At 33.1% G+C, this 17,175-nt stretch overlaps 1 protein-coding gene across 2 annotated transcripts in view; it reads right to left on the bottom strand.

The window, feature by feature from the left end:
* GRIK2 (glutamate ionotropic receptor kainate type subunit 2) overlaps positions 1–17,175 on the bottom strand; it is a 651,919-nt gene that overhangs the window by 155,789 nt on the left and 478,955 nt on the right. For both annotated transcript variants that reach the window (XM_042939447.1, XM_042939448.1), the window contains exon 12: positions 9,857–10,080. In XM_042939447.1, coding sequence (XP_042795381.1) covers positions 9,857–10,080 — 224 coding nt within the window. The remainder of the gene's footprint in view (positions 1–9,856; positions 10,081–17,175) is intronic.

Below are 17,175 nucleotides of genomic sequence, written 5' to 3'. Positions count from 1 at the left end.
TCTTAATTACCATTTAAAATTTATAATTGATATAGGAAATTAACTTCAACAGTAGTCTAATTTCAGATCCTTATGACCTATTTTTATCCTAAGTAACTTTTTAATAAAGTTAAGTTATAATGGTATACTGCAACATACTCCAATTTTAAACTACCTAAGATTGTTTTTATTGTGATGGAACAAAAAAGTCCTTACTATAATCATCTACTGATCATTTTAAGATTCCCGAAGGAAAGGCATTATTTTGGTTGCCATAAAATTCAACTTAATTTTACAAGTGTAAAATAAAAATATATAATTCTACACTTAAAGCTGGAATCAATTTTTAAAATTATACAGTGGCTTTCATATAGCCTCATTAAATAGCTACTAATACAGTTCTTTTAAACACCCAATTGTCCAATCAAATTAAATTAAGAGTGGCTTTAAATTGGAAATAATAAGGAAAATGGCTTGCATATCAATATTGCATAAGAAAGCACAGGTTCGTCCTATCAATAATTTCTTACCTATATAGCTATTTGTTTGTAAGTGAAGTACCAAACATTACAAAAACAGTTATTTTTAAATTAGTTTGAACATAATTTACATTTAAAAGAATTATTTCTTAGACTTACATACCAGAAGCAAGTGTTTAGCTTGCAAACACTTGCTAAGGATTTTAAAGCATTAAGTCCAGTATTAAAAGGCTCAAGGCAGACTGTCCTCAGGTCAGTCAAGCAGCCATGTCGTTTCTAATACTGGAAAATGAAACAGACTATACTTTTAGAGAAATGGACACTCAATAAGTAAATAATTTTATCAGCAAGAACCTGAAGCTAGCATTGGAAAGGTAGCATCTCATTTTCTAGCATCACTTGGATGTTTAAGTTGATTTGGCTAATACGCAAATATCTGGATTATAAAAAAAATAGCACATCAGCTACCATGAACATGCAAGGCACATAAAGTTTTTTTTCTAATTGAGTTTTTAACTATAAAATAATTTTAATAAGTTTCACAAGGTCTAATGACTTTTGGGCTTTCTTTCCTTCCAACTGAATATCTTTTGAAATTATACTCTATTGTATCAAATATACCAATAAAATATTTTAAAATTAAGTGGATGTACTGCATTTGCAGTTAAGTATCTAAAACAACTGAAGTATGTTTGGAAAGCATTCACTAATTTTTTTGCAACTCAAATATCTGACTTAGCAGATATCAACATGAATGTTTTAAAATTGGGGGCAGAAGAAATGTCTTATATATAATTTTTAACATCTTCCTGATTTAAAAAAAAAATTGAAGCCCTAATTGAAAATTGAAGCAGTGATATGAAAAATTTTAAATCAACATACAGTTCCCTGAATGTGAATATCGATTTTGCATCTCCTTCTACAACAAAATTTTCATTATTTTCTTTTTATTTTCCTTTTATTTTTTTGGTAATATCACTTTAGTAATACCAGTTTCCAAAACATATCTTCAGTAAGTCTAGTGAATTGTTAAACTTATATTGAAACACACCTCCCAGCACCCCCATTCTCAGTACCAATAATAATAAGGGAAGCAGGGAAACACTTACCTAATTTTATTATGTTAAAATAATATTCAGGTGCATATTCTGAACCAACTTAGATGACAGTTGTAGCCCTATTCTGTTTATAATGTTTATCATGCCAGTAACATTCAAAACCTACAATTTCACCTTTGCTTCAAATATTAAATCCATTAATTTAATAGAAAAATCTATTATAAATTCATTCACCTCATTTATCATCTCAAGAGTAGTCAGATAGGGGCACATGAAAATGGGAAATATTTTATAATAATTAACTTTGGATTAAACATCTTTCATAAAGAATAGCAGGAAATTAAATATTATCCAGGCTGGGGCGGGGCAGAGAGAATTATCTTTTATAGATTTGGTATAGTACTGAAACTAAACATAGGTTTTAATCCAGTGTACATTAAAAAAAAAGAAAGAATTACTATAGTTTTAAAGTGCATGCATATATAATTACTTCATTAATAAGGTTTTTGTCATGAAGTCTGTCAGGTTAATTTCTAGGCTTCCAAACAAAATTCCAAAAGTAGGTATAAAATCAACATATTTATAACTGAGATAACTGCACATTTTTATAGTGTCCCTCTTTACGTAAGATTTAACTAAAAATATTAAAATTTATAGGTGTTGAAAATCAATAGAATAGTTTGTGTTGTCGTCTGTTTTACTAACTCTATTTACATACAAAATGGATACTGTCTAGCTCTTACTATTTGAATATCATATTGAAATCCCTATTGCAATTGGAGAGACATATGATATTTTTTCTAAAAATATATATATGTATATATACCCAACAGGATTGATATGAAAACAATTTAACTTGAATGATGTAATTATGTAATGGAATGTAAAAAATTATAGCAAGTAAGGTGCCGTGACATGCTGTAATGGATGAAGTTACACTGGTTGATGACACTATATCTCCTACTCATTAATTATTTGGATAGAGTGCATTATTTTTACATAGCATGAAGAAATAAGTCATAAATTACCACTAAAAATTACATCTATACATTTTCATTTAATATTAGTGATATTTCTTCCTCATCCATGAATTATGGAAAAAAATCAAAAGAATATCAATAGCACTTTGAGTTGCTAGAAAAGCTCATAATGTGGTGCGATTTTTTTTACAATATGCAGCTAGTAATTTTTAGGGGAAGAAAGTGAGCATTTCTAGAAAAATGACTTATAAAACAAGTAAGTTTACATGTTTATGAGGCAAATCTGCACATGTGTGGCTTGCTAATGTGTCCTATTTAGGTGCCTAAGTGACTGGAAATATTTTTAACCTACCTTATTTGCAATTTTAAAGATAAAGACACATTTCTTAAGTGTAGCTAATTGAGTGATTCTTTCAAGTTATTATAAAACAACATACTGCTAACATGTAGCTCAAATATTTTGTACAGGACTCTTTTAAAAATCATAACTAAAAAGTTAGCCAAGCTCTTTTTTTTCTAAAATCTTACAAGGAAAAAGTGAATTTAACATGACAGTCAAAATGAACCAAGTGATATAAATTCCTTTTCTGTTTTCTATTTTCTTCTAAATCTGTTTTCTTTTCTTTAAGACAACTTTCTCCCTATAATCAATTAGAATTTAAAAAGGGTAATAATGCTAGCATTAAACAAGGGAAACATTTCAAATCTCACTTGCTACCGGTATAATAGTGTGGTTGTGTATATCCATTCATTCCTTACATCAAATCTTAAAAAACATAAAGTTACTGAAAAAAGAAGCTAATGAATTAATCTCTCCATGGTTCTTAGATAAAACCTGGCCACTGTTGACATGTAATTTGTATTAGTTTCCTTCCTTTTCTCTCTCAATGACTTCCTCCACAAAACCCACCAGCCTAGTACAAGACTATATAGGAAAACATCCATTTGAAAGAACTCTCACAACAAAGAATCTACAACAAAAGGACACCTTTATCCGGGTGAAAACGTTACTAACTTAGGTATCAAGCTTACCGTTAAAAAAATTGACTTATTTTTCTACATTTTTCAAGGCAACTGACTTTTTTGAGCAGAGTACTCTCAATCATTGCACAGAGACAGATAGGGGGAAAAACCCTACTTTTCAGAATATAAAGACCTTTGTTAGATGATGGAGACCCCTCGTCCGGAAAGTCCGAGGGGATCATTTTTCTGGGGGCTATAGAAAAACAGAAGCACAATTTTGTTTTGAGAATTAACACAGAAAGAACAAGGTGGGAAAATGACTTCTTACAAACAATTCACAGTACTCTGCAGCTGTGGGAGAAGTAGCTGTCTAGAGACTACAAAATGTGGAAGAATAAGTGCATCACTTGGTAACAAATGATTGGTTCTCTTTATCTTGTTGGTTCTTAAGAGTCATCTCAAAGAATTTCTTTCTTATGTTAAAACTCTCTCATACACACACACACACATAAACACACACACACACACACACACACACACACACACACACAAAGGAAAGAAATAAAGAGGAAGAGAAACAGCCATTCACAGTATTATTCTTGTCCTATTAGTTTTTCCATGTGAATTGGCTACTGAGAAATGTATGAAACATAGTGGCAAGTGTCAAAAATGACACTATACTCCTTTCTAAATCTTTCAAAGAAAAAAATCTCTTACAAGACTATTGCTTCTCATCAGTGTGTGTGTGTGTGTGTGTGTGTGTGTGTGTGTGTGTAAAAACAGAATTACATATTCCATAAAGGATTCATTAAAAACAGAGCTGTCATTTGTTGGTAGCAAGTATAATAATTTAATAACATTTGTCTTCAAGTTTTTAGCATTCTCGAGTTTCTTAACATTACTCTCTATAGAGTATAATTTATTAAAATTATTATCTGTGATTTTCAGAGCTAGACACTGTGACACTTCTAAATTGAAACAAATTATAATAGGGTGACCATAGTCCTCAGAAGCTCATTGGCCAGGATACTTATTGAGAGGACATTCTTGCAATGACTACACAGAGAGGTGGTTTTCCACCTCTAGAAGTCTTGAATTCAATTTGGTGATGGAGGCAAGGAAAAATAAAGAGGAAAATAATTTACCTATAGGATATGAAAAATAAAAATGGGCTATCAAACTTCTGCTCTTGCATTTACATTCACTTTTGCCCTAACAATAAAAAAATTCTGTCAAAAATTAATTTGGTAAGAGAGATTAAAACTTCTAAAAGAAACTCAAGTACAATTATCTTTAAAAGAAGATGCCAAAAAGCATTAGATTACAGAAGATTACCAAAATAAGTAGCTTAATTTTAAATTGTTTTTGTCTTACTTGATTTTTTCAAATCTTTTATTCTTGTAAATGTCTAGCATAATTATAAAATGTAGAGGTAGAAAATATGTTTATTTTTTCTTAAAGTGATTGAGATTCTGATTCTTCAGCCTTTACAATTGCAGTCAAAATTTCCACTGCCTCCATTATCTAGATACAGTATTCACCATAAGCTGAAAATAAGTCACCAATTTAACCTTTCAATTGCTTTGGTTCTACTAGTACAAATGAAGAATTTTTTCTGGTGTAATAACTCCATCTCTATTTTGTAGCCATGAACATCATTGGAATCATTACAAATAAGGAGGTAAATTATTTTATAATAGATTTACCAAGTAACAATTGTGAAAAAAAAACTTTATTAATGTAGAAGTAATTTCATCTCCTATGGAAATGTGGTTTGAAAGTGCATTTAGTTTTAATCGATGATGACTTTTAGGTCCATAGCTGAGGTATTTGCTAATATAATCAATTTTAATAATCACTTTCATATGTGTGAAAGGCATACTAGAAAACAGCATTGTTTCAAACCAAATTTTCATTAAATTCTCAGAAAACTGCTAAATCAATAAAAGCAGATAGGTTTTCCTGAAATTTACTTAAGTAAAAAACATGTCTAAAAAATTAAAGAAAAATATATCTAAAATTGTGTTATGGAAAGGTAAAACTGAAATGGTTTTCTAGTAAGAGGTGGGCAAGTGGTGGCAAAGGCACACAACAAAATTGGCATTTCGTTTCAATGTGACAACAGTCTTTCTGACAGCATATTAGTTTAACATTGAACATCCCACCAAAACAGTTATCCATTTCCAAGTGCATAATAATTCATTGTTGTCCTTCACTGTACATTAAATGTCACCCATCATTGTGACAAGAATATAAAAGCTATTGCACACTAGCCAGGAGCCTAGATCAAAGTTGTTGATGCAAGCACTTTGGACATGGCTTTCTAAACTCAGTTAAACCGTCAAAAACACTATGTTTAGAACATCTTTACCTCCGAGCACCAAGAGAAATACAGAATATTTTTACAAATGTAAGAACTCTCAGTAAGGCAGTAGCCTTGTCATCTTGTGACTCCAGACCATGCTAGTGCCAAAATGTGTGTCAAGACAATCCTGGTGGTCACCGTATTTATAAACCCTTGAGCAGATTCTAGGGACACCACCTCCTGCTGTCTAATCCAATAATACAATAGATGAGATTCTAATATTATAAAAATCATGCAAAATAATTCAACCCCAAAACACATAAGAAACTCCTATATTCTTTTTAACTTAGAAAAACTAATGTTATGTACTTAACACATACCGAATATTCTTGGATTTGTTATCTTTGCTAAGGCCAGGTTAGCCAATATTGCTAGCTTTCTTTTACTCTTTTTCCTATATTTGATCATATTCACTTGTTCATTTAAGTAACCTAAGAAATTTCTCTGTAATAAAATTCTTACAAAAAAAATGGTTTAGTATTACTCTTCTTCCCCAGTTTATTTGTATTTAATTTTAAAATGTCAATCTTAAAATTGCAATAAAATATGCAATATTATTATACGCTTAGTGAATTATTACTACAGTTCCATCAATCCTGTTGGAGGAAAATGTGTATAGCATTAGTCTCTTCTTTTAAGTTTGGTCTTCAGTTATTCACCTCTATACCAAATTACTAAGAACTCTAGACCAAGATTTACATGCTGATTTTCAAAACAGCTCTGGTCTTGAAGACACCTATTGTTAAAAGAAAAAAAAAATTTCTAACATTATGGGCATTTAAATTGGCTCCATTTTATAAATAGTATCTACTGTGTCCATATTATCAGTTGTTTAATAAAGAAAATATTTGAAGCAAGGTGAAAAATACCTCTCATTCTGAGTATAAAGGGTGGATTTCCTAACCAGACTCTTTATATGACTAACTGCTGTCTCTATACTAATATACCTAGGTCAGAGGAAAATAGAAAGAGAGAGGGAAAGGTTTAGGGACAAACATGATTATGTACAAGTTTGTCATGTATAAGATTTCTTCCTAATCTTCTGTCAGCCAAGAGCTATGGTTAGGATATCCAGGATAAGGCCATTCCATATCTAGAATGCTGTACCTCAGGCTTATCTTTACTGTGAAAAGAGTTCTCAGCTAATTCAGACAAGCATGCTGATTATGTCATTATGCTATAAACAAGAAAGCAACTATTTGCAAGAGACCATAGATTATGAAACCATACCAAGAAAATAAGACCATATATCTCTTTCTTAATAATGGTTAAAAAAATTTAGAGCATTTGTTAAGTATTTCTTAGATAATCTTTTTCTATACAGGAAGGGTGAAGGGAAATTTTTAAGAGCTATCACAGTAACAATCTGCTTTTAAATTTAATTTTAGAAAACATAAATTCTAACAATTATGATCAGTACTTAATTGATTACAAAATTTTGTTGTTGACATGGTATTATTGTAGAACTTTGTTTCTGTGCTTTTCAGTGAGAATGAAACACAGAGATGAGAATTTTTTCAAATGTAAATGGTCTTTCTCTGTAATTATTATGGAGATGAAGATAAAAAGTATACATAAATAAAATGCCATATTTATATGTTAACATTAATATAATATAATAATATTAGTAAGTTCATTAGTGATCTCTAAATAACATAAGACACAGTCTTCATTCATAGGTAAAATAAAAATTCTGTGTTTATTTTGTATTGATAAGAAATACCATAATACCATTTATATTAGAAAGGTAATTAAGTTTTGCAATGAAATCTGGACATTTTGCCTGCTTTGCATATTATGAACTTTCATTGTAAGAGGAGTTCAATACCATATGAGACTGAATATTTTTTTAAGTGAAGTATATTGGATTTTAATTATATAAATTTATTTGGCTTTGGAAGTTCAGTTAAGAATTTAATTGGATTCTATTTCAAGAATTTCCTTTTAATCTGAGTTCTTAGTGTGTTGTTTTTAAATTTAGCAAATATTTATACATTATTTTAATATAGAGTATTGAATAAAATATTTCAGGAATAATCTGCAAAGAATTTATTTTCATATTATGTACTATTTACCAAGATATATATTAGTTAATATAGGATATCTAACATTGTTTATTATTTAATAAAATATGTGTTAATTTACCTATAAATGAAGATATTATACTTAATTTTTGAAATTGTATGAGACTGTTTGCATTGAATAAGATCTGAAATAGAATCATTTTCAAATTCCATTCATTTAATAACTAACAACAAAATATAACAGTAATATTCCAAAATTTAATGACACTAAAAAATGGCATATCAACTAATGTTACATTCTCCAAAAGAATGACATAGATGTATTTATTTTGTGTAAAATTAGCACAGGTTACCACAATTATACAGATATTATATCACTATTTTATTTGATAGTTACCAGTGAGAGTTAAAAATATTTTGAAAATTAGATCACTGCATAGCTGTTCCATGTCTCTATTTGCAAATGTAATTTTAAGCTGGAAAATAATTCAGATGTTTCAGTATTTGCTTTTGAATGTAATCTCAGAAGATTTGGGCTCAGAAAATTAGGAATATCTGAAATTCCTAATACAAGTTTGAGGTAACTCAATAGTCTCTGTTTAAGGTCCCCTGGAAACTACATTAGACTTAATTCAGCTTGACTGATGCCTGCACAATTGTCTCAGAATGGTATCAGGACATTTGCCCCTAGGTTTTGATTTTATCCTTCCTGGGAACTTTTGTTAATTTGATTAAGAAGGAACAGGTGTACCTGCAGACAGCATGAAAGACTTTTTTCTATACTTTGGAGTATTTATTTTTCTGTTTGCCTTGTGGGCAGGCTGTAGAGTTCTCCAACCATTGAATTATTTAAACTGTAATCTTTGAACTCATTTCTCTGACTACATATGAAACGGATGGTTTACATTGGCCGCTATAAAATATATGTAACTAATGCAAAGATGTTCAAAAATGAAAAGGCTGTTTTGTCTTCACAAGATACGGAAAAAGTTAGAACTAAAGACTTATGAATTTTATAGTCCAAATTCTCGTTTTTGAGGGGAGAATTCTAAACTTCAAATACAAATATTAACATGATCTACCATACAGCTACCAAAGCTATATGTACTCATGGTTCCAATACAAATTTTCAGACAAATGCAAATGATAATTGTCTGAAGGACTCATGTGTCAATATTAAATCAATTGGGGGGAATTATAAGTTTTCATAATATTTATATGTAAATATCAAAAATATCTGTGTATACCTATAAAAATGTGTATATATCAAAAATCTTATGCTATTCTAGAAGTGATTCCTCTTTTAATTGAATGAACTAAGTGGGTTTTTATTGTTTGTTTATTTTTTGCTAGGAACAAATATATGACTTCATTGAGAAAAGAATAAGTTTAAGAAAGGATAAATATCCTTAGTGACAAATTTATCAGAAGAAGCTATATAATACAATTGAAAAAATAACCTTCTTATTTAATATTTAATTTTGATAATAGAGCAAAAACATATTTGTAGTTATACATTTTAATTATTTTGTAGAAAAATGAGTAATTTTATGTGGAAAATAACGGTAGTTTTTTTATACATAAAGTGCTCATTTTTAATTAGCCTTGGTTCATTAAAAAAAAGCCTCCTTTTAAATCTTACCTCTTTTTTTTTCTTATGACTTATTTATCAATTCAAATTAGTAAAATACACTATTTTACTGTCTCGCTCAAGAGCAAAATGAGGAAATAATTTTTATGGAATAATAATTTGGACTGCTTTTAGATTCTAATTAAAAAGAGTAAACTCTCCCACAGTTATAGCTTACTGACACAACCAGCATGCTTTCTGCCCAAAAAGGCAGTACAGTATATTTTAATAAGGTATGTGACTCTTAAAAGTTCATTATTTCAGCACCCCAAGGGAAATAAAGAAGAAGAAAAGTAAAATTATTGTGACTTTTGACAATTATTAGTTAGAAAAAGGAGGTAACAATTGCCAAAAAAATCACAAAAGTGAGCATGTTACCTGGCTATGACAAAGAGCACACAACTGACACCCAAGTAAGCCAGCAGAATATACATCCAGATATCAGGGGAGAGAGGATTCAGGAAGGAGAAGACGCCTGGGTTTGTACCATTGGGCTTGCGGTACAAAATACTTATTCCAAGTGTCATAAAGGGCTTGGAAAAGTCGATGACCTTCTCTCGAACGTAGGTAATAGCCAGTGGGGCAACTGCAAGGTCAGCTTTCTGTAGAGAGAAACAGAAAACAGGGGAAAAAATTGGTTCTAAGTCTCAAAAAAGAAGTCAGTATCCAAATTAAGCAAAACAAATACTTTATACTTGAGAATTGTCTGAGTAACTATTATGTTAACATTTAAAGCATTCTTGACCCTGAATTGAAGCATTTGATTTTTCTGTTACTCATTTCTATGTCCTTCTAGATTAGCAAACCAGCATTTATTGCAAGTAGTTAAAGAAAGAAAAAAAAATGTATGGAATGAAAAAACTGAAGAAACTATTGTATATTCAGTACCTGAATTATTATGCTGTGTAATCTTCTCATAATTATTTTTAATCTAAACTAAAAAAACACATTTAATATAAGTTATGGATCGCTAAAAAACTTGGTCAAATTCTAAATAGTAATAATAATATCTACCTCAAATCATTTCGTTGATAATCAAGAAACATGTTTTCCTTATTTTAAAACTATAGAGTTGTTAAAAGGTTTTAGTTTTTAAATAGTTAACATTTTGAAAATCATCTTTTAATGTGATTGTGTTTACTGCCCTTGAGTTTTGTTTCTATCCCTTTAATTTGTTTTATATTATTTAATGAAAATCCTTGCAGCCTTGCCTAAATCGCATTAGGAAATGAGTTTTTCAATTTTCACAAAGTTGCTAATTTTCCACGGTAGCTTAAATATGTTAAATTACTAATGCTTTTCACTCATCACGTTATAACCATCTGTCAGGGATGAACTTAAGCTGTAATATGTTACAGGAAATAATTTTAATATTTTAAATAATAAAGGCATCTATTCTCATATATAATGGGAAGCTATATCTCTACTTTCCTTTTATTTTCATAAACATACTGGGCTTTCAGAAGATAAATAAGAAATGCTGCTTGTAGAGAGCTACAGAAAGATGAACAAAATAATGAAATTGGGTTTTGTCTTCTTACCTCGAGGACTGTTGGAGAACTTAAAAAAAGAAACTTCACTAAAAGGCTAAGTTTGTTGACGATATTATTCTGGGTATGTGTTTGGGTGCATTTGTGTTTTGGGTGTGTGTGGGAAAGGGGGAGCACTCAGATACCTGAACAGAGTACCTCTGAGCAGCAATGAAGACAGAGAGATATTTCTCTAAAGGTTAGGAAGGAAAGAACAGGTCTTAAGGGTCCTGGAGAGGATATCATCACATTACATATTCATAAATCTAAGAAAATATCAATTTAGCAATAATACTTGGTAATGTTCTTTACGCATGTGCTGTGCAACAGGCATTGTGTGGTAAGCACTTTACATGAATTGTCACATTTAATCCTTACACAATCCTACTATTATTCCTATTTTAAGATAAGGAAACTGAATCTATGAGAAGTCAAAAACTTGTTCATGGTCACAGAGCTAACTGAGCATTGGAACCAGGACCTAAACCCCAAGCTATTGGAATCTATACCTAGAGTTAAGCATGAGATGCATCTCAGAAGCCAGAAATGGAATGATGGAGACATTCATTCATTCCTTTATTAAAGAATCTGTAGAGATGGAAAGGAGAATATATAGAAGTAAGGTCAGTAATTAATAGATTATAGTCACTGAGAATTTAGAGGGTCAGGTGCAGAATTTAGGAAGATGGAATACTTTCCACAAGGAAGAAATAGCACTTCCTCTAAGACAGAAGGGAAGGAACTACAGATGGTTTGAAAAAGTAAAGATGTTTGTTAGGGAAAAAGAGTGATCATTTAAGAAACAGATTCTAGGTTAAAAAATGGACAACCTGAAATGGTGGCTTACTTCTGTTCAGGGGGTTGAGTGTACAGCACAGTTTATCTATGTACCATTTCACTTTTGTAACCCTCCCTCACTGTAGGCACATGAAAAGCAAAATTTTATAACATGTAAAGCATGTAAGTGAACATGCTTTAAGCTGGTAAAATATTTTTTAAATTCAAAATAGATATTAACAAAAGTTAGGGAACAATTCAAGTAACATCTATTAAGACAAAACCACTACATTATTCTAAAAAAAAAAAGTTGTTCCACAGGCATATATTAATATGATTGACTAGACATCCATCAAATTTCAAAATTTACTTAGCATTGCCTAAAGTAAAATTTCTATCCCAAATATAAAATGAACATAAGACAAAACATCACACAGTAAAATTCTTTCAATTATAAAAGAAATTAGTCATTTGAAACAAAAGATATAAACAGACACTCTTGACATTTAATTAAAAAAAATAAATGTATCGAGAGGGGAAGATGGTGGTGTAGGAGGAAGCTGGACTCACCTCCTCCTGCTGATCACTTAGATTCCACCCACACCTGCCTAAATAACCCAGAAAACCACCAGAAGACTAGCAGAATGGACTCTCCAGAGCCAAGCTTAGACAAAAGGCCCACAGAAGAGGGTAGGAAGGGCAGAGAGGCGGTGCGTGCTACACAGACTGGCGGGATGGAGCTGGGGCAGTGGAGGGGCAGCACACCCAGCAAGGCAGAGCCCCTGAGTCTGGCTACAAAAGTGGAGGGGCCGGACTCCATGAGTTCTGACAGCCAGCAGGACTTAACACCTGGAATGTTAAAAGTCAACCTCTCTGCTCTCATGGGGAGGGCGAGAGGACGCCAGGAGTTAGAATTGTTGAGCCCCAGAAGATAGAGCTAAGCTCAGCTGGGGAACAAAGGCACTGGCAAGTGCCATCTCCTTCTCCCATCCCCCAGCAGAAATTCCAAAGGGAACCAGTTCCGGTCACTGAACTTGCTTGCACTGTGCAAAAGCCCAATGCTGTGCTTCTGTGGGACTGCCTCCAACGGGACTGCCTCCATCCCAGTGCTGCAGGGTCCCTCCCGCAGGACACCAGAGAGGGCAAAGCCAGCTAAGCCTGCCCCTCCTACCCCTGTACACTTTGCATATCCATCCCAGCTAATAACTCAGATCCCATCGAAACGGCACCACAAGCCTGGCAGTGTGCAAGAGGCCCAGACATGGGCCACACCACACCACTATCTTCCCTGGGAGAGGGGAAGATAAGGTACATACCAGTCTGACTGTGGCCCCAGCGGTGGGCTGTGGGCAGACATCAGGTCTGACTACGGCCCCACCCACCAACACAAGTTACTCCAGACAGCACAGGGGAAGTGCCCTGCAGTTTGGAGCCACCGCAGGGACTACCCAAAAAGAGAAAACGGAAGAAGTCTCCTCAAAAGAAACTCCAGGAAGTAGTGACAACTAATGAATTGATCAAAAACGATTTAAGCAATATAATAGAACAAGAATTTAGAATAATAGTCATAAAATTAATCGCTGGGCTTGAAAAAAGCATAGAGGACAGAAGAGAATCTATTGCTATAGAGATCAAGGGACTGAGAAATAGTCATGAGGAGCTATAAAATGCTATAAAAAAAGGTGCAAAATAAAATGGAGGTGGCCATAGCAGGGATTGAAGAGGCAGAGGAGAGAATAGGTGAATTAGAAGATAAAATTATGGAAAAAGAGGAAGCTAAGAAAAAGAGAAATAAAAAAATCCAGGAGTATAAGGGAAGAATTAGAGAACTAAGTGATGCAATCAAATGGAACAATATCTATATCATAGGAATTCCAGAAGAAGAAGAAGAGAGAGAAAGAGGCTGAAAGTGTACTTGAACAAATCATAGCTGAGAACTTCCCTGATCTGGGGAAGCAAAAAAGACATTGAAATCCAAGAGGCACAGAGAACTCCCTTCAGATGTAATTTGAATAGATCTTCTGCATGACATATCATAGTGAAACTGGCAAAATACAAGGACAAAGAGAAAATTCTGAAAGCAGCTAGGGATAAACAGGCCATAACTTACAAAGGTAGACACATAAGAGTAGTAGCAGACCTATCTACTGAAACTTGGCAGGCCAGAAAGGAATGGCAGGAAATCTTCAATGTGATAAACAGAAATAAAATGCAGCCGAGAATCCTTTATCCAGCAAGACTGTCAATCAGAATAGAAGGAGAGATAAAGGTTTTCCCAAAAAAACAAAAACTGAAGGAATTCATCACCACTAAACCAGCCCTACAAGAGATGCTAAGGGGGGTTCTGTGAGTGAAATGTTGCAAGGACCACAAAGTACCAGAGACATCATTACAAGCATGAAACCTGCAGACATCACAATGACTCTAAGCCCATATCTTTCAATAATACCACTGAATGTAAATGGACTAAATGCTCCAACCAAAAGACATAGGGTATCAGAATGGTTAAAAAAACAAGACCCATCTATTTGCTGTCTACATGAGACTCATTTTAGACCCGAGTACACCTTCAGATTGAAAGTGAGGGGATGGAAAACTATCTATCATACTACTGGATGTCAAAAGAAAGCTGGAGTAGCCATACTTATATCAGACAAACTAGACTTTAAGTTAAAGGGAAGGGCATTATATAATAATTACAGGGTCTATCCATCAGGAAGAGCTAACAATTGTAAATGTCTATGTGCCGAATACGGGAGCCCCCAAATACATAAAACAATTAATCACAAACATAAGCAACCTTATTGATAAGAATGTGGTAATTGCAGGGGACTTTAATACCCCATTTACAACAATGCATAGATCATCTAGACACAGTATCAGTAAAGAAACAATGGTCCTGAATGATACATTGGATCAGATGGACTTGACAGATCTATTTAGAACTCTGCATCCCAAAGCAACAGAATATAATTTCTTCTCGAGTGCACATGGAACATTCTCCAAGACAGATCACATACTGGGTCACAAAACAGCCCTTAATAAGTATAAAAGAGTTGAGATCATACCATACACACTTTCAGACTACAATGCTATGAAACTTGAAATCAACCACAGGAAAAAGTCTGGAAAACCTCCAAAAGCATGGAGGTTAAAGAACGCCCTACTAAAGAGTGAATGGATCAACCAGGAAATTAGAGAAGAAATTCAAAAAATATATGGAAACAAATGAAAATGAAAACACAACAATCCAAACGCTTTGGGATGCAGCGAAGGCAGTCCTGAGAGGAAAATACACTGCAATCAAGGCCTATCTCAAGAAACAAGAAAAATCCCAAATACAAAATCTAACAGCACACCTAAAAGAAATAGACACAGAACAGCAAACCAAAGACACCCCAAACCCAGCAGAAGAGGAGAAATAATAAAGATCAGAGCAGAAAAAAAGCAATATAGAATGTAAAAAAACTGTAGAGCAGATCAATGAAACCAAGAGTTGGTTTTTTGAAAAAAAAAATTGATAAACCTCTAGCCAGTCTTCTCAAAAGAAAAAGAAAAAGAAAAGAGAGATGACCCAAATAGATAAAATCATGAATGAAAATGGAATTATTACAAACAATCCCTTAGAAATACAAGCAATTATCAGGGAATACTATGAAAAATTGTATACCAACAAACTGGACAACCTGGAAGAAATGGACAAATTCCTAAGCACCCACCCACTTCCAAAACTCACACAGGAAGAAATAGAAAACTTGAACAGACTATAACTGGCGAAGAAACTGAATCAGTTATCAAAACTCTCCCAACAAATAAGAGTCCACGACCAGATGGCTTCCTTGGGGAATTCTACCAGACATGTAAAGCAGAGAGAATACCTATCCTTCTCAAGCTATTCCAAGAAATAGAAAGGGATAGAAAACTTCCAGACTCATTCTATGAAGCCAGCATTCCTTATATTCCTAAACCAGACAGAGACCCAGTAAAAAAAGAGAACTACAGGCCAATATCCTTAATGAATATGGATGCAAAAATTCTCAATAAGATACTAACAAATCGAATTCAACAGCATATAAAAAGAATTATTCACCATGATCAAGTAGGATTCATTCCTGGGCTGCAGGGCTGGTTCAACATTCACAAATCAATCAATGTGATGTATCACATTAAGAAAAGAAAAGAAAAGAACCATATGATCCTGTCAATCAATGCAGAAAAAGCATTTGACAAAATTCAGCATCCTTTCTTAATAAAAGCTCTCAAGAAAGTTGGGATAGAAGGAACATAATTAAACATCATAAAAGGCATTTATGAAAAGCCCACAGCTAATATCATCCTCAATGGGGAAAAACTGAGAGCTTTCCCCCTAAGATCAGGAACACGACAGGGATGTCCTCTGTCACTGCTGTTATTTAACATAGGGTTGGAAGTGCTAGCATCAGCAATCAGACAACAAAAGGAAATCAAAAGCATCAAAATTGGCAAAGATGAAGTCAAGCTTTCACTTTTTGCAGTTGACATGATATTATACATGGAAAATCCGATAGACTCCACCAAAAGTCTGCTAGAACTGATACATGAATTCAGCAAAGTCTCAGGATACAAAATTAATGTACAGAAATCAGTTGCGTTCTTATACACTAATAATGAAGCAACAGAAAGACAAAGAAAGAAACTGATCCCATTCACAACTGCACCAAAAATCATAAAATACCTAGGAATAAACCTAATCAAAGATGTAAAAGATCTTTTTGCTGAAAACTATAGAAAGCTTATGAAGGAAATTGAAGAAGATATAAAGAAATGGAAAAACATTCCGTGCTCATGGATTGGAAGAATAAGTATTGTTAAAATCCTATCTACACATTCAGTGCAATCCCAAGCTATCTACACATTCAGTGCAATCCCAATCAAAATTCTGCCAGCATTCTTCTCAAAGCTAGAACAAGTAATCCTAAAATTTGTATGGAACCACAAAAGACCCCGAATAGCCAAAGTAATATTGAAGAAGACCACCAAAGCAGGAGGCATCAGAATCACAGACTTTAGCCTCTACTACAAAGCTGTAATCATCAAGACAGCATGGTATTGGCACAAAAACAGACACATAGATCAATGGAATAGAATAGAAACCCCAGAACTAGACCCACAAAAGTATGGCCAACTAATCTTTGACAAAGCAGGAAAGAATTTCCAATGGAAAAAAGACAGTCTCTTTAACAAATGGTGCTGGGAGAACTGGACAGCAACATGCAGAAGGTTGAAACTAGACCACTTTCTTACACCATTCACAAAAATAAACTCAAAATGGATAAAGAACCTGAATGTGAGACAGGAAACCATCAAAACCCTAGAGGAGAAAGCAGGAAAAAGCCTCTCTGATCTCAGCCA

Source organism: Panthera leo, chromosome B2 (genome assembly GCF_018350215.1).
Source record: "Panthera leo isolate Ple1 chromosome B2, P.leo_Ple1_pat1.1, whole genome shotgun sequence".
NCBI lineage: Eukaryota > Metazoa > Chordata > Mammalia > Carnivora > Felidae > Panthera > Panthera leo.
This window is presented reverse-complemented; position numbering and strand designations above follow the sequence as displayed.